The sequence below is a fragment of the Rhinolophus sinicus genome, chromosome 1 (assembly GCF_057876585.1).
Source record: "Rhinolophus sinicus isolate RSI-liver-muscle chromosome 1, RSI-T2T, whole genome shotgun sequence".
NCBI lineage: Eukaryota > Metazoa > Chordata > Mammalia > Chiroptera > Rhinolophidae > Rhinolophus > Rhinolophus sinicus.
Window position 1 is genome coordinate 49240610 of NC_142501.1, and position 18976 is coordinate 49259585.

The 18976-nt window shown below is 34.2% G+C and overlaps 1 protein-coding gene across 3 annotated transcripts in view; it reads right to left on the reverse strand.

The window, feature by feature from the left end:
• Positions 1–18976, reverse strand: part of NELL2 (neural EGFL like 2) — a 316912-nt gene that overhangs the window by 256914 nt on the left and 41022 nt on the right. For all 3 annotated transcript variants that reach the window (XM_019748417.3, XM_074325809.2, XM_019748418.3), the window contains exon 4: positions 13506–13656. In XM_019748417.3, the coding sequence (XP_019603976.3) occupies positions 13506–13656 (151 nt within the window). The remainder of the gene's footprint in view (positions 1–13505; positions 13657–18976) is intronic.

Below are 18976 nucleotides of genomic sequence, written 5' to 3' on the forward strand. Positions count from 1 at the left end.
GAGATTATGAGAGATGACAACCAAATGCAACATGTGGTCTTGGCCAGAATTTTGGACCAAGAAAGATAAAAGAGACATTGTTTAGATAGTTGGCACAATTTGAATGGGGTCTGAAGATTGGAAGGTATTGTGGTGTAAATGTTGACTTCTTGATTGTAAAGTTATATGTTGGCTGTATAGGAGAGTATCCTTGTTTTGACATAATATACACTAGAGTATTTAAAGGTGATGGAGCATATTGTCAGTAAAAGGCATATTGGAATAAGAGACAGAGCAAAAGAGCTAATAATATTACTATTTAGGAATCTGGTAAGAAACGTGGAAGTTCTTTGTATTATTCTTATAATTTTCTGTAGGTTTGAAACTATTTCCAATTTTTTTTTTAATTGAAAGCAAACATTAACCTGGTAAAACTCTCGCATATATGACTGACAGTGAGTTGACATACTTAATATATAAAGAATTCTTACAAATAAGCAAGAAAAATGACAAGACTCCCATATGTAGGGAAAGGATATGTAGAACCATCCATCAAATCAGAGACACCAACAACTTACTAACGAATATATGAAAAATGTACAAATTCACTAATATTCAAAGAACAGTAAATTTTAGAAATGACAGCCATTTTTTAGATGTCATATTAGCAAAAACTATTTAAACATAATGCTCAATGCTTCCAAGTGTGTAGTTTTAAATATAAGTCATTTGTAAAAGCACATTGTTAGCTCACTAACATATAACTTACTTCCCTTTTGGTGCTATTCAGGACACTTTACTGGCTAAATTAAATTGATTTAAGATGAAATATTCAGTAATTCATGTATTCTGTAGAGCATTCCGCATCCTAAAGAGTAATCAAACATTTTTTAGCAAAACTTAGAGTTTTAAATAACCAAAGTTTATAGTACAAAGGAAAGATGATAGCATGTCAATCATATCATTCTTTCAAAATACTCACTAGATAAAATCACTGAAGAGAAGAGGCAAAATGTGAATGATTTTTATCCAGCTGTTGTGAAACACATCAATACATGGTTTCAACCACAAAAATATAAGATTCCTCTCCAAGAGCAATGGAATTCAAGTGTATACAATAGCAAGAGGAATAAGATTTCTTAAATAATTGAGGTAACATAAACTCCACTGTCAATAAGGATACCAAAATAATATTTTGCATGGACTTTTTAAAAAGATACATACTTCATCATAAATAAAGGAAACAACAAGACAAGTGACAAATAAGCTGAATTCTACTTCCTGTCATTTGATAGTAAATTGCAGAAAGATCACTACACTTTTTAAATAAGGCTTTTGTAAAATGATTTTAAGTGACTGATCAAAGGCCTAAAGAGCATTTGGAAAATTTCACACTGACATCAGAAGACTAAAAAGAGAAGAGTTTTAATACCAAAGAATTAAAATATATTACAATAATCCCTCAACATTCATCCTGGAAAAGATCACTGAAATGTCAGTACATATCAATGTATGGCAGACTAAATAAAGAGAACTACATGAATTTTGATGGCACTTTAAAAATCTTCTTATTATGATGAGTTGCATCCAAAAAGTCCAATTTTCTCCAAAAGATAAACAAGAAAGCAATTTAAATACTATGGAAAATGTTACCATTGATACAAAACAAAACCCATTTTTCTGGTAATATAATAGCTTAAAAGTACTTTACAAACTAAGAAATATAATAGAAAAATAAAGATCCCACCTGAGTAACAGCACAACCTATAAGGTTCCTAGGAATAAATCTAACAAAATGTGTGTATGCCCTTTATGGAGATAATTATACAGACGATTTAAAAAAAGACATGAAAGAAAACGGAGAAATAAGTCATCACCTTGAATTTTTAAAAAAAACTGAATATCATAAAAATGTTAATTCAACATATATTAACCTATAAATGTGATGTGATTCCAATACAAATCCCAATCGGATTTTTTCCATAGAACTTTCCAAATTGATTCTAAAGTTTATAACAAATAACCAAGTTTCAAACATAACAAAAAAAAAAAATCTGAACATAAAGAACAGAGACCTGAACTATAGATAGCAAGTCTTATAAAGCTACCGAAATCTGAGTAGTGTGGTATTGCTGCAGAAGTCACAAACAGATCTGTGGAACAGAATACAGGGCCCAGAAACAGACCGCAATGTTGATGGAAACTTGGTATTACATTTGGTATGTGGTAATGGCACTGGTACATTTGGTATTACATTTGGCATTACAAATCTGAGAGAAAAGAATGAGTTATTGGGTAAATGTCATTGGGACCAGCTTCATCTGTTGAATATTACACTAAATATTCGTAAGTGTACCTAGATCTAAGTTCAAGATGTCAATTTCTTTTTCTTACTAGGCAGGACAAAAAGGCATTAAAATAGATCATTCATTGAATATAGTGGGGCAGATCTCTCTCCAGGTTCATGATCTAAAGATCAACAGTAAACTAATCAAAAGTATTTACATTAATACCTGTGGATGTAGTATTCATTGCAGAGCCAAATATTATGCTAACTTCTTCATTATGAGTACATTGACACAAACTATTCTACACGCAAAAAAGAATGTTCAATAGCATCAAAGACAGATGAATTTTTTTTCTTATTTCCCAACAAATGCCCAATATCATGTTCAATTTTGTTTTATATGGTATATTTGATCATGTGCTTCTTATATAGGATATTTTAAATTTTCTTACTTTTCTTGAATTTTCTGATTGGTTTATTCCTTTCTTTTGGGGAGGAGAAAATAGTACATTCTTTCTTTACTACATCATTAACATAATCTTACCCTTTAGAGATAGAAATTATTGCTTTGACTGCATAGCAATTTAAAAAATTAGTATATCAAAAATCTACATAAAAACTTTAATGCAAATGAAAAATATAGATGATATGGAGTTAATAGCATTATTAAATGGAGCTCACTTAAAGCAACAAGAAAATGTAGAAAAATTGACAATGTATCTAAATATGCTATTTACCAAAAAAATACATATGCATGGACAATTAGCATATGAGAAAGCATTCAACTTCACAAGTAAAGTGCTACTTTTCTCCTATTGAATTGGCAAAAATTTTTAGTCACTGTTGAAGAAAATGGGCAAATAGGTACTTTAAACTACTGACAAGATTATAATGTATTCAAACCTTTCCTGTAATATATATACCTGGAGTGCCAAAAAAATGTATACAAATGGACAGTTTGGTCAAAGCTGCTCAAGTAGTAATTCGCTGTAATCAAAAGTGTCTGGAGGCTGATGGTAACCACTTTGAGCACCTCTTGTAATTGCAGAAGTCAAACATGACTTGTATTCATCTTTTGCTATTGGTATATACTGAGTATTACAATTTTAATACAGTTTTTTCCTTTCTTAAAATATGTATACATTTTTTGGCACTCTCTGTATATATGTCACGTGAAAAATTACACACACACCAAATTGGATAAGCATACCTATATCTATATCCAATATCATAAAATGTAGAAGTACATACACCCAGTGCAAACAGAAATAGCCATACTAGTTGACTATATAGTCAGGGTCCATTCTAATTCGGCACTTTCTTGTTTTGATAGTTTAGTGCCCATGTCATGTAGATCACTATATATTTTGAATATCACCTGTGAATACACCAACATATTCTATTTGAGCAGTGACTTTCTTGCATTTGCACTTTTTAAATGTGTTTACTGAAAAGCTGTTTACAATATGAGAAAAAAAATGTAAGTCTACGTAAGTGTATTACTGGTACAAAAACCAACAGACTGACTGATGAAACAGGAGAGCCCAGAAATAATTTTTAACATACATATAAGATTCCATTTATGATAAAGGGAGGATTTTCAAATAAGTGAACAGGGGGAGAGAGTTAAGTGAATGATGCTGAGATAATTAATTAGCTGTTTGAGAAAAATGTGTAGAGCCTCATTTCTTACTCTAAAACAAATGTTTGATGAGTTCAAGAGTTAAATGAAAGGAAAATCAAATGTGTGTGTGTGTGTGTGTGTGTGTGTGTGTGTATGATGACTACCTGATCTAAGGGTAAGAAAAGCTATTTTTAAACAAATAATTTTCAAGGAAGAAATTAACTGAAATAGTTAGATAACAGACATACAAATGATTAAGAACAGAACTCTAGAGCCAATGGTTGGGCAAAAAGCCTGGCTCTGTCACTCACTACTAAGTATGAGAACTTAGTTATTTAACCTCTGTGCCTAAGTTATCTCATCTGTGAAATGGGGGTAATAATAGTTGCTAACTAATAGGATTGTTGTGAGGACTGAATGGAATAATGGGATAATGTTGTGAGGACTAAATGAGGATAAATGAAATTACTTTAGCTCAAGGATCTAAAAAACAAAAAACCATAAAATTAATGAGCAGCAAACAGAAAAAAATAATTATGCAAAGTTTAAAAATTATAACACATAAGAGGTTATTAGCTATAATTATATAAAGAATTCTTATAAAACATTAATAAAATAATACTAATAAAAATGTCTATAAAGAATGTATATGGACAGCAAAGTTATTTTTAAAAATTCAGTCTCACTAGCAATCAAAGAAATGCAACATATGGGGCGGCTGGATGGCCCAGTTGGTTAAAGTTCAAGCTCTCAACAACAAGGTTGCCAGTTCAATTCCCACATGGGATGGTGGGCTTTGCCCTTTGCAACTAAAAATTGAAAATGGCGACTGGACTTGGAGCTGAGCTGTGCCCTCCACAACAAGATTGAAAGACAATGATTTGGAGCTGAGGGGCCCTGGAGAAATACACTGTTCCCCAAAATTCCCAATAAAATTTTAAAGAAAGAAAGAAAGAGAAAGAAAGAAAGAAAAGAAAAAATTATTTAAAAGAAAAAAGAAATGCAACATATTATTTTCCAACTCAAAATTTTTTTAAAAAATGTATTTTATTACATAATGCTCAGTTTCAGCAAGCTTACAGTAAAACTCACATTCTCATACTTAGTTTGTGGAACTTGACATTGCTATAAGCTTTCCTGAGGCTGACTGGGCAATGTGCATTTAAAAAAAAAAAAGTTTAAAAAATACAGACAAAAAACTATTATAACCAGTTACCCAACAAATTGCATTTCTTGGAATTTGTCTTAGGAAACTATCCAAGAGTAAGCACATATTACATGCTGGATACAGTGCTTGTTGCATTAATTATAATTCTGAAAAGGGGAAATAATCTAAATGTCAAAAAATAACGGTTAATAAAATAAATTACAGAATAGCAATATGATAAATATCATGAAACTAATGAACATTTTAGAAATATATTTTAGTGATATTGGAAAATCAATGTAATATGTTTTAGCTATTTAGAATGATCTCATTATCTCCATTTTTATGCAATCTAAAAAGAATAGAAAGAAATAACATGTTAACAGTGGTTATTTTGGTAAAGTGATTATGTTTTGTTATATTCCTATGTCTTTCAAATATTGTACAGTGAATATGTATTACCTATAAAATTAGAAACACTGGGCATGCTGCTTTAAAAAACACAACAAGGTGGGAGAAGACACAGAAAATTTAACCTTACAATTTCGATCAACCTCAAAACAACCCCCAAAATTGGATATTAATAGTCTTCTTTGAGAAATTGGGGTTCAAAGAGAGTAGAGGATTTTCCCAGAGTTATCGTACAAAGAACTGGTAGAGTTCAAACCCAATTTAACCCATTTTAGCTACAAGCCTTTGCTCTGTCCAATGCATCAGCAGAGGTACCCACATCCAAGAGTGGGCATATAGTATGTACCCAACCGATATTTATAGACTGACTGATTTATCAAGTCTATTTATTGGCTGACTGATTTATGACAATACAAGCTTGGTGAAAGACCAGAATCGTAGTCAGAGCATATTCGACACAACTATAGTGTAATTGTTTTCTTGCTTGCATCAGGGATTGTGTGTTTCAATTCTGAATGCCCAGGGCTTACCTTAGCACAATGTCTGAAGGACCTTAAATGTTTTCTGAATACGGACAAAGGCATAAAATATACCTTCTTTTTTGAAAAGAATTTTCATATGAATTCTACAGTCACCATATTTGCAAATATATTATATTTTTTATAATATATTTTTATATTTTTAGTTACAAATAATAAAAAAATTAGTTTCTTTGCCAAAACATTACCTTCTCTTAAAGGTTTTTATAAAATTAGAAACCTGAGAGTTTTTAAAAAGTCAAAACAAGTTAAGGCTGTTTTTAGAAAGCACATCATACTAGCTGCTAAGGAAAACCTGTATATATGCTTAGAAAATTGCTTTTCCTCCCTAATATCCAGAATGTATTAATAAATATCCTATTAAAGAAAAAAATGAAGTTCTTAGAAAAGTAAAATCTCTAACAGTGTCCCATCTAATTACAAAGCTTCATTTATAAGGGAAAAAAAAACAACAAACTATCCCTGCCAAAAGCACTTATATTGCAAAGGAAATTGTACATTTGACAGATTTGGGCTTTCTCTTAAAATAAAAAATTCTGGGCTAATGACTGAAAAAATTTTTCATTCATGTACAGCTTTTGTATGAAACATGGGATTAGTTAGTAAATCATTTAGTGATGATAAGCTTATGACTTAAAGGCAATCAGAGAAAGCTATTTCCTAAAATGTAGAAGTATCAACATCTTCAAATATGGTAAAAGGGGAAGTAATAACGTCACAAGGGCTTATCAAAGAAAAAAAAAAACATTCTCAAACTTTCCATTTCCAAGTGAAGAAATAGTTTTTAGAAAAAAAATTTAATCATTAAAAATACTTCTAAGACCAGGAAAAAAAATAACTAGCAAACTGAGCATTAGTAGCTAAATGGGCCGATTATTTCTGATGAACAATTAACCTTTTCTATCACATGAAAAGAAATAACACAGCAACACAGAAATGGAAAATGTGACAACATCCGAGCAGGAGCACACCAGGTTGATTTCCTAAAACACAGGAGCTTGAGCCTGGATAACAATCACCTATACAACAGCCAAGGTACAGGTACTCTGTCATCTGGAATGAAGAAAGTAGATGCAAAGGAGCTGCCAGATGGATGCGGCAAAAGGGCCTGGCGGTATTTGGGGCCTGAAAACTGGACATGGTCAAAATAGTGTGCAGGCCTAGAAATACCCCTGGTCATCTGCATCATTGTAATATCCAAAATGAGTGATGGGAGTGAATATGGATTAGTTAGTCTGTGGTTGCTGCTGCAGCAGCCAATTAATTCATTCCTTGGCCCTGCAGAAAGAGTGGAATGCTGACGGGAAGGAAAAGAATGCCTTGCTTCTTTAGCATGAAACGGAGGTTTGTGCCCCATGAAATAACCTCTGTATATTAAAATGTGTACTTCTTTCCATCACTTCACCTATATACAAACTTGGTACATATAGGAAATATGAGAAATTACAATTGCACAGTCTTAATTTGAATTCAGTTTCTTTGATGAGCAACTCACCATGTCCGCTTGGCAATGATATACACATGCCTAACCACATTAGAATATATATTGTAACTTTCTTAATAATAAGAGAGGTATTAAAATATACACTAAAGGTATAATTTTTTAGACATAAATAATGACATACAAACATACTTTAAGAAAAAAACATACAACTAGAATTTTTTTAATTATGTAGAACTTGGGGTTTGAAATTTTAATTCATAAATCCAGTTATCTTTAATGTTATTTATTAAGTGCAACCAAAAAGTAAAGAGTGTAGTAGCAGTTATGTCAGTCTGTTAATTTTACCCATAATAAACAGTCATCTTTTAGTTCAGAACCATTAAGCCAAGCAAATACTGCTAGCAAGTTTAATTTTTAACTTAGTGATGTCAACAAAGAGAAATGGCTTAATACATGACAAGCCCTCACAAATATGAAGATACATTTTTATCAACCTCATATACAAATACAGTCTTACTCATCCAGCATGTATAATAATTAATACTAAGAGAGTAGAAAAAATATCATTTATCTCACCTCAAGTTTATTAATATAGGAGATGATAGTAAAATATGACAGTTTTGTATTTACTGCAAAGCTATTGCCACAAATTATTTCCATGTATGTTATTTGCAAAGCATTTAAAGTTAGAAGCATAAATAATCTTTGACTATCAGGAAAATTCCTAATAATAACCACATGAAAACTAATTTATATATCTAAAGCCCAAGAGTATCTTAAATAAAGGAGAAGTACTATAAACTACAGAACATAATAATCTAGGTGACTGTACCAAATCTACACCATGGGATAACAAAAGGATTTTATTTATCCTGAAGAAACTGCAGTTTTGTGAAACATGGAAGAGAACAGAGTCCTTTTGGAATCTAGGGGAATTTTCTCATTCATTTTTACTTATAAATGTATCTTTGTTTTTCAATGAGCCTTTACTGTTTTCATATTTCTCTTCTTCTATATTTCCTGTACAAATGGAGAAGTGAATCAATATCTTAGAATTATTTCTTTATTCTTTATGTTTTCCCTTCCAAAACACCATAACCAGAAAAACTATAATAATGCTCTCTTTGATCTGCCTGAATGTCTTAATTCTTTCACACATAAAGCACCATATATTATCTCCTGTTTTTAGGCAATACTATTGTTGGCTAAATATAAATAGATATGGCTGAAGAGCCTACAAGATTTTTACATTGTGCTCACATGAAGTTCATGGACTAATTTTTAATATTAGCCCCTACTTGAAAAACACCATTTGACACCAGCAGGTTGGAAGGCCAAATGAGACTTCCACTGCTGATGAGGTTCCCACTAGTTTCATAATTATGTCACTTTGTTTGAAGCTGTGTTTCAGCACCAAGGTTTGACTTAAGCCCTCTTACAATTCTGAGATGCTGTTATGTCTGCCTCTCCTATTTTTTGTCTTGCTCTTAGCTCACTTCAGATACCCTAGAATTCAGAGCATGTCATTAGTCTCATATGTCCAAACCAACAAAGTTGTGTGATTAGGTTTCCAACTTTAACACAGTGGCTGAGATGCTGCTCTATAACTCATTACAAGTGTCGTTATTCTCTAAGATCTTGACTTATAGCTGTTTCGAGGCAGTGGCTGCCAGTTAGTGAAATCCTCATGCTAGAGCTAATGACATTTCAGGATGGATTAGGCACCCTGCATCAATATAGCAATTCGAACATTCTCCAGAACCTGGTGAAAACTTTGTGAGGTCATTTACGATTCCTGGTGCACTCAGGATGATCTTTCTCTTGATTTTTCACTCATGTGTTCATCCACCAAATATTTATTTAGCATCTAACTGTGTATGACAGCATGGTAAATAAAATGGCATGCACAATCCTTGACAGCAAAAATACTTAAAATCTAACCCAAAATTGTTGTCATCTATATAAAATTTTACACAAACACCCAAGTACACCTAGAAAAGAATTAGAAAGCTACATCCCAGAGTGTTATGCTGTTATCTCTAGATACCAGGACCACAGGCACTGGTGCTGGTAAATGTTGAACAATTGACTCTGTGTTCTCTAGAGAAATAATTCATTTATCCATTTATATAGGAAAGACAAGAGAAATATGAAAAAAATAAATTCTCATGAAAAAACATTCATCAATAAAAGCACACTTGAAACCTATGTAATTTTACTAACCATTTTACCCCAATACATTTTAATAAAAACAAACAAACAAACAAACAAATAAAACACATTTTTAAAAAATGACTTCGTAGCATTTGCTGATTGCCAAGGTGTAAATAATCACACATGGCCTAGTTCAAGCTACCACAGGAATGTCAACTGGCTCACAAAGTTTCAATTCTGGAAAACCAGTATGAGCCTGCTCCAGCATGTCACTGATCAGCTGAGCTGCATTTTCTTCTTTATGCTTTTCTTATTTTCCAAATGTCTTTAATGATAATAGTGGTATTCCCTGGGGATAGAAACTAAGTGGCCAAGGAACCAGATGAAGGTAGATGCTATGCTTTGTTGTGCCGTCTAAATTTTGAACCCTGAAATGTATTACCAATTTTTTAAAATTACAATTTAAATTTTAAAAATCCTCAGTAAATATTTGTTAGAATTGTGACCAAAAGCAGTAAATATTATTTTAATTTCTCATCTACAGTCAACACATGTATATGTGAAACATTAAATAACAATATAAGATGTAGTTTGAATGCCAAAAGAAGTGGCACAAATTTCAAAACGACACTGGAGGCTAATAGAGAAGAAATTCATGGAAGCTGGAAAGGTCAGTAAAGGCTTCGTGGAATATGTGCGGATTTCTGAACTATGAGGATTTGAACAAGCAGAGAGAAAGGAAGGGGGTGACACACAGATGATGAGCGGACTGGCCACGCGCCTCACATTTATACTCCTACTGAATATCACTTCTCACCATCTCTGCCAGTACCAGGGCTGACATTCCCCCCCACCCCCGTCTATTTCTTACTACCTTCTCCCTAGTTGATTCAGCTCCAGAACAGGCTGTAATCAGCCTGAATGGAGATAAGATTGGAGTCAGGGATTGACATAAGGAGAGAAGCCATTGCATATCATCTCTAGTAATGATGTTTAGGTAGTGTTTGATCTGTAGCAGGCAATCTGTGGTCTAACTCTCAGACAGAGTCACAAAGGAAGAACTCAAGTTCTTGTTCTTATGCTTCCTACCAAGCAGACAAGAACATGAACTCAGATGAAGCACCATGACATCAACCCATCCAGCTCCAAAAAGAAGGAGGAGCTAGGAAAGACATTATGGAGAGCTGGACCCTCCCCTAATCACTGCCCTAATCACAGTTAAAGGATAACGGATTAATATTCATTGTGAAAGGCGTTTTTCAACATTTAACTGGTTTATAGCTAACCATCCTGTGGAGCACAATAAATCCATGTATTTATCCAGGCACATAATTTGCAAACTCATTTATCTAGGTGGATACATCAGGTAATTATACTGATCAAAATTAGACATTTTTTGGATATTTTCTTTAAATTTTTAAATGACAAATGTGAAAACTGGATTACTCCTGTTTTCATTTTTATCCAGTCATGGACTACTCTTTGGTCTTTAAAAAAAAAAAGGTTATAAATGAATATTGGCATGAGAAATCTTCAAAATATTTCACTAAATTTTAAAAAGTTATAAAATATTATGTGCAGTATGATTCACTGTTTAATAAAATATTATATATAATATATATATAATATATATATATGCACACACACACACACTTTAGACATTTACATCTGAATATATTAGTGGAAACTATCCCCAGGGGATAAAACTACAGATGATTTTTACTTCCTTATTTGTGATTTTCCTAATTTGTAAAATTTACGATAATTATCATGTGTAATGTTTGAAATCTGTAGCATAATAAAAATTTTCACATTCTATAGAATCCATCCACAATGCATGAGAGTAGAACCCACACTAATTCCTGAAGAAAAGCTTGGCCCTGCTCTTGGGAACTGCCTACTTTGGCCACCCACAGGCAGAGGTGGGTACCTTCCATTCAGGCACGTCCTTCTTTGGCTCGTCACTTTTTATTATAAAATGTCAGTATTCCCTCTAACTCAATTGCTGTTGATGCTCAACACTTAACTGTCAACAGAGAATAGTTATAATTTGAGTAGTTATCAGAGAAGTCCAACTTGAATTCAATATTATTCTCAAAAGCCAAATTGAGAAAAGCTATTTCCACGGACTATTTCTTGAAGGACATGGTCTCTTATCAAGGTTTCATATAGCAGACACGATTGGCATTTTGAGCAGGCAAAATTGGTCATACAGGACTTTTATCCACACTACCAAAGCCTCCATGTCAGTACTATTTCAAAGATCTTCACACCAAGATGCATGTCACTGGCATCAGTGTAGATTTGCTTTTTCCAGAGTGCATGTGGCATGTCAACTATAATTGAAAAATTAAAAAGGAAAAAAGAATTCTAAAATATTCACAGAAGCTAAAAAAAAAAAAAAAAAAAGCATGTGGCATGATGCCACAGCCACATGAAGCCCTCTGAACTTGTTTCTGTAAAGATACTCACTATTTTCCCATAAAAGGCCATAGGAAAAACATGTCTCTTATCTCAGAACCAAGAATAGTTGCACTGTCTTAATCATTCAACTACGTTTCTCTTTTTTTTTTTTTTTTTTTTGCTGATTGGCACATTTCACTTTATTTATTTTTATCTTTTTGCCCCATGAATATCTCTATAAACTACTTTAAATTTTTTGTGGAAAAAAGCAGAGAATAAATAAATAAGTGTTGAGGCGATGATGAAACTAAAGAGATGGGTGAGAATGATACCCGGGGAAGAAAGATAACTTGAATAACAATAATAGGAAAAAGAACAACACGAAACATAGCACAAGGTCTGTCAGGGTGACAGACGGTTAGGAGATAACCTGATTCTTGAGTGAAAACAAGAATCAGAAGAAATGGGCTTGGATCCTGGCTCGGTCACTAACTAGCGAAGTGATGCCTTCAAGCCCTCAGAGTAAACCAGATAGAGTGTGATTAGGAACCTTGCTCTCTATGGCATCTTACTATATTTTGTTCTCCAGATATATTTGCTTCTGTTTGCTCTTTGGTATTTAGTAAAGATTTGCAAAGTCCCAGGTGGCCTCATCTCTGATAAGAGAAACCAAGCGACTTCTGCCCACACCGGAACAGGATCATTAACACCTTCATATATATAAAAAACTTTACACATATAAACTCTTTAATCTTCACAACAACCTATAAAGTAGATACTATTATTATCCCCATTTTACAGGGAGGTTATGTGATTTGTCCAAGGTCCATAGATGCTAAGTGGTGGTGCACATATTCAAATATAAACATGAAGGAACTTTTATTGTAAGAACTGTGGTTATTCTTTCAGGAGGGAATTGTTTTAAGCTGTCCGGAATTATTTACTAGTGATATATATATATATATATATCTCCCAACTGTCATGAATGCATTTGTTTCTCCTCCTCCCCGTTATTTCCACCAGCTCTCCTAATCATGCTTCTACACATACGAGAAGTTGTAAGATACTAGACAGCATTTTGATTCAACACACTTGCAACAATATAGCTTTCACTGCTACAATCTAAGAACTGTGTTGAAGAAGAAGTTATCCATCAGTGATTAAAATTATAAGACTATTAAACTCTAAACCCAGGCCATTTCCTAAAGAAAAAGACTATAGTGTTTCTGAGGCTAACTATTTACAAATTAAGAAGAATGTTTAACTTTAACATTGTGGAAAATATCTCCCGAGGGACTTAGTAATTAATGAATTTGTTCTTGGAATGGTGACTTCTGTGTGCAGCAGCTCCTCTGCTTTTAGGTAGATCTCAATTACTTCCGTCTGTGATTTTGCATCATGCAGCAAAATTATTTTAGCTACTTTAAGCCAATCTTGTACATAACATACGTTGCTTTTGTTTCTCTTTAATGTGTTCATTTAACCAGGTATAATGAAAACACAGCAGCCACACTTACCTGTGATCCAAGTGGTGAATGGAGAGAATAACTCCGGAATTTAAGTGGGTCTGTTTCAGAGTCACCAAAATAGTAAATTCATGCTTATTTCTCAGCTTCTGAAAAAACTGTTCAGCTGTAGCAGTGGATGCTTTTATACTTCTGGGAGTATCTAAAGAAAAAAACATACATTAAATAGACTAGAATTGGGTTTTATAAAGTACCCTTTATATGCAGCGTCATCCAAAAAATATTATCAAGTGATAACGATAAACACCAAGTCTCAGACTCTTCTGGTAAATTCTTTCAACGAGACTTCATGCTGCATATAACACAGGACAGTAACATGAATTACTGAACTTGTGTTTCAGGAATTTTTTTTCCCCTAAATTATCATCTTTGAGGAAAAGAATCAAAGAACCCTGTTTGAAGAAGTACACTCCCAACTTTTCTTCTGACACACTTCCTAAGTCCTGGATACCAATCCCATGTCAGGGTCAACAATGAACAAAAAGATATACTTCCTAGAATAGGACCTGAAAGACCACGAAAGAGTCATTTAATTTTTCTGACACCTCATGACAGAAAACTGGATTTAAAACTATGTGCCATCTTCCACACTGATGTCTTTAGCCAGAAGGCTTGCTCTAAATAGATTTTTTTAAAAGATCATTGAAATTAGTCACTCTCCACCTTCTGTGCAGTGGATGAAACTAAGATCAAATTATTTTACCATATTTGCTGAAAGAAATACATAGCACTTAATTCCCATGTGCCTCTTCTTAGAGAAAGCCTAGTCAAGAGAGGTTTGCCTGGGAGAGCAGAAAATTTTACCCTGCGCTTCCACCTTGTATAATCTTGCACTCCAACCTTAGGACATGGAGGATATGGGGGAAATAGATCAGGATAGAAATGGATTTAGTGGACAGGAAAAACCTATCATTCAAGCCTTCTGCTAACTGAGCCTGACATTCTCCTATGCATAGTATGTGCAAAGGGTTGATGAGAACCAGAAACCGTTTTGTTGTGATCAAATTATTGTCCTCTTTTTGATGCTTTAGAGTAGGTAGACTAGGTAAGTAGTTCTCAATGGTGAAACTACTAGCATTTGGATAGAACAATTCTTCCTTGTGTAAGACTGTCCCATGCATTGCAGAACATTTAGCACTGCAGGGTCCAGTCCCAATGAATGCCAGAGGTACCGAATCCCCAGTCACTGTGACAACCCAAAATTCTCTCACAGATTTCCAAGCATTCTCTTGGGAGCAGTGTGACAGAAATCTCATTGAGAGACACAACCTTGATGAAACAGATTATAGGACTAATCCAAAGGTCCCCACCATTCTAGCCCCACAAATTTATGGAATAAAAATGTAATCACATGGTCTGTGCCTATCAGTGGGAATGCATAGACATGGAGAAGCCCTTAAAATACCCATAAACTAGATGAAGGGACAAATAATCCCAATGTAATGAAGGAAATGCTGTCATATACATAGGTGCAAAGTGTTGCTAGATCACAGGGGGAAAGTAGCCAACATCATCTGGAAGGAAGGATCTCATAAAACAGATGTTATTTGATCAGGAGTTCACCAATTACAGAAGAGAAGGAAAAGCATTCCAGTAATAGGAGGGGCTTATGAAAACGCAGGGAGGTGTGAAAGGGCATGACTTGGCTAAAACAGTGAATAACAGTCAATGTGTCATAGAGCTAGATAGGAAAGCTGGACTGAATAGGCAGGACCTTGCGTGCCTGTGCAATGGGCACCTGTTGGTTCACCATTTTACCCTCTTGGGAAAAAAAATAAACTTGAAATGAGTCACTCTCAGCCTTGAAAAATGATCCCTTCCCACTCTTAACCCATGACTTCCTCTGTGCTAGAAATCCCCTGACCAATCAGAGCATCACCTGCCCGTCTGCAGTATTTGATTCAGGAACGGGCACCTAATCCAGGCCAATGAAGTCAGGCCCAGGATATTTGTTCAGAATTTTAGGAAAAAGAAATTTTTTTGTTTCCAAAAAAGAAAATTCCTTGGTTCCACTCAATATTCACAACTCCAAAATTTAACAATAATCTGCCATTCTGCCATAATCAACGTAATCGTTTTTCCCCAGGCTCCATCAAGGATAGGATAGACTGTGGAGGGGATTCCATATGTTTCCCCCTAGCATCAAAACTTTCTACTTCCTCAAGGAGGCGCATAAAATGTAATTCTGTGACAATAATACATCTAGTGCTAATTTTTAATCCATTCTCATTTAAATAAAATTAAATCACTCACAAACTTCGTTACTTCATTTTAGTTTGACAAAAGAAAATGAAAATTGAACTATAAATATTTGTTATGCTTCCCCCCTTCCTTTTCAGGGAGGTGGAGCTTGAGCAGCATCCTGTGTCTTCTTGAACAGGATGATAGATGGGGATGAAAATGAGAAAAAGGACAACATTCAATACAGAATGACTGGACCCAGAGAGACCTGAAGGTGTGGCCCGTACAGGAGAGAAAAGGAGTTTAGAAATGTGTGATAGCTGCCTTACAAGGCAAAACTACAGAGAAGAGATGCTAAAAAGGAATTTTTAGGAGGTTTGTCATCTGGTACACATAGAAAACCTTCACTAAATCCCTACATTCTTTTGCTTTTGGACTCAGATATGTAAGGAGAGTTGAGAATCTGTGTTATTTTTGTGGAGTTGTTTGTTTCTTTTCTTTTCAGATGACATGACATGTGAAGATCAACCTTAAAATGAAAGGAAGAAGGCCCTAAAAGAATGGATTATTTGAGTATCATTAGTAAAAATGTAAGTCACCGTGGTTGAAAACGTGGGGAAGGAAACTGTAGGTGAAGGAAGACCATTTTTAAAAAATTATTCAAACTCCATTTTGGAAAAATTTTTCTGGTGGCCATGTGGAATGTTATTTAAAGAAAAAAATGAACATAGGGAGAACACTTGAGAAACTCTGGCAACTCGGGTGATCGATTATTTTTGTTAGATTTCACACTATTTTAAACATCACATTTTGACACCCCTAAACTACCTTTCCCAAATCAAATCGATATTTTTGGCTTTGACCAGTAACGGTGCTATAGAGCTACTAGTCTTTGTACTGCTCATCAGGCAAGTTGTCTACAGAAGGGCCAAGTAAAAACCAGCATGGATAATTGCATTGAGATGCTTAAGGAGACATGCAGAGCAGAAACATCCCCCATCTTCCATCCTTACTACCCACATTATTGCACAGGGGTTTAAAAACTGGGGTTGCATGAACTTCCCACCTCTATCGCAACGTGGAAGTGAGGGACAATGTGGAAAGCCAGTGAGAGGGAGAAAACTCGGCCTCACTTACCATGGCCTCAGGATGTTCTCCTCACCTGAGACCTCCACCCCAGAAGCCCAGGACACAGGTAAAGATTTTTAAGTTACCCGAATGTGACAGAGAGAGCACCCACTGGAAGTATAAGTCATGACTGCATCATAATTTTCAGCTTTCTATCAACAGAACACTCTCTCTCACCAACCCTTCCCTTACCCTAATAACATGCAAATCTAGTATTCCCCTTAAAAGCACATTTTTCATTAAGCCTTAGTCCAGGAAAGACTTGATGGGAGCCTGACCTCTGTGACAAGCATGAGAATAAATAGAAGGGGTAGAATTCAAGAGATTTTTAGAAAGTAGAATCTAAAGAATTTGATCACTGATAAAACGCATGCAAAAGGCAAAAGAAAGGGAGAAAACTGGATTTAACTGAATGCAACGTTCCTAGCTTGAAAGATCAAATGAAAGGAAATATAGCAGGAACATGATGGTACCCAGATGAAATTTCAGTTTTAGAAATGTCACTCTGATGCTATGGGATGTGCATGTGAAAGTGTCCAGTTGGAGGCTGACACTACAGAATTAGATCTCAAGAGAGAGATCAAGGTTGGCAATACAAATTTGGAAGTCATCAGAATATAGTATCTAAAGTCACAGGAGTGGCTTCGTAAATCATAGGAATCAAAAGAATGAGAGGATGAAAGAATGGACCATAAAAACACTAAATCTGTAGCAAAGCAGGGACAACATATATAACTATATAAATACATACATATAGATATAGATATAGATATAGATATAGATATAGATATAGATATAGGGATAGGGATAGGGATAGGGATAGGGATAGGGATAGGGATAGGGATAGAGATAGAGATAGATAGAGATAGAGATAGAGATAGAGATAGAGATAGAGATAGAGATAGAGATAGAGATAGAGATAGAGATAGAGATAGAGATAGATAGAGAAATAGATGATATAGATATAGATATAGATATAGATATAGATATAGATATAGATATAGATATAGATATAGATATAGATATAGATATATAGATATAATACAACATTCATCCTTCAAAATGTAAAAATGTATTTTTCCCCTTTGAACCCACATTCCATTTGGTTCTCACAAAGCCCTGGAAACTTGACAAGGACAATTACTACTTCCTTTTTCAAAGAGTAAAATGAACCGGGAGCAATCTTGTGTTTCACCCAAAAGCACCTGGCATGCTAGAGGCACAATAGGGATGACAATTTCTGGTCCAGTATTCTTTCCACTAAATTGCACTGTCTCCTGAACATGGCATCCTTTATCCATGCTTCACTGCCACTTACAAACAGAAATGCAAATATGAGAGCAATAACACAGAAAATAATCCAGAAAAAAGTAATTATATAAGATAGCATTTTTAGTTCCTTAAGTGAGTAACTTAGTAGTGATTTGAAGAAAGGTCACTTTCCCCATTTGCATTTCTGTTTCCTGATTTGTAAAATTATCATTCCCGTCTTCTATTTTCATTTCAAGGATTATATAATGTTCAGAGAGACTTCTAAGTTCCCATGATTACTACTACGAAAAGACCCAATTCTGTTCCTCACCAGAAAATCAAGTCAAAGAAACCTCTACATGAGAATTGATTTTACTTCATTTTTGTTATCATTTCAGTTTTCAGAATTAGTAACTTAATTCAGGTATGTATTGAGCCATTTCTCAACAAGGTCTCCTGTTAGGAACTAAACACAGAAAAATAAACTGTAGTAGTTATCACAAACTCTGAACCCAGAAGAATGGTTCCAATGGCAACCATGCAGATTATTAGCTGCACGTGACATGTAGTAAATACCATGTTTTGGCCATTAGGATTACGATAACTGTTATTATTACTTTTACAAGCAATGAGACTGTGGAACCCAGTAAAACTACCAAGAACCATTAATATCCCTGTGGTGATTTTCTAAGCTTACTTTCATTCTAACTCTTCCAAACTCAGCCACAAAATATGTTTCCACATTTTAAAATGGACATAAAAGTTTTTGGCAATCAAATAATTCTTAAGATAAAACACTGCCTGTTATTCCCTGTTTCTAGAGAACTATAAATGATCATTCTTTTATGGACAAAAAATCAATGTAAATTGAATTTCTTTTCAAAGAAAGGCTGACAAAGCCT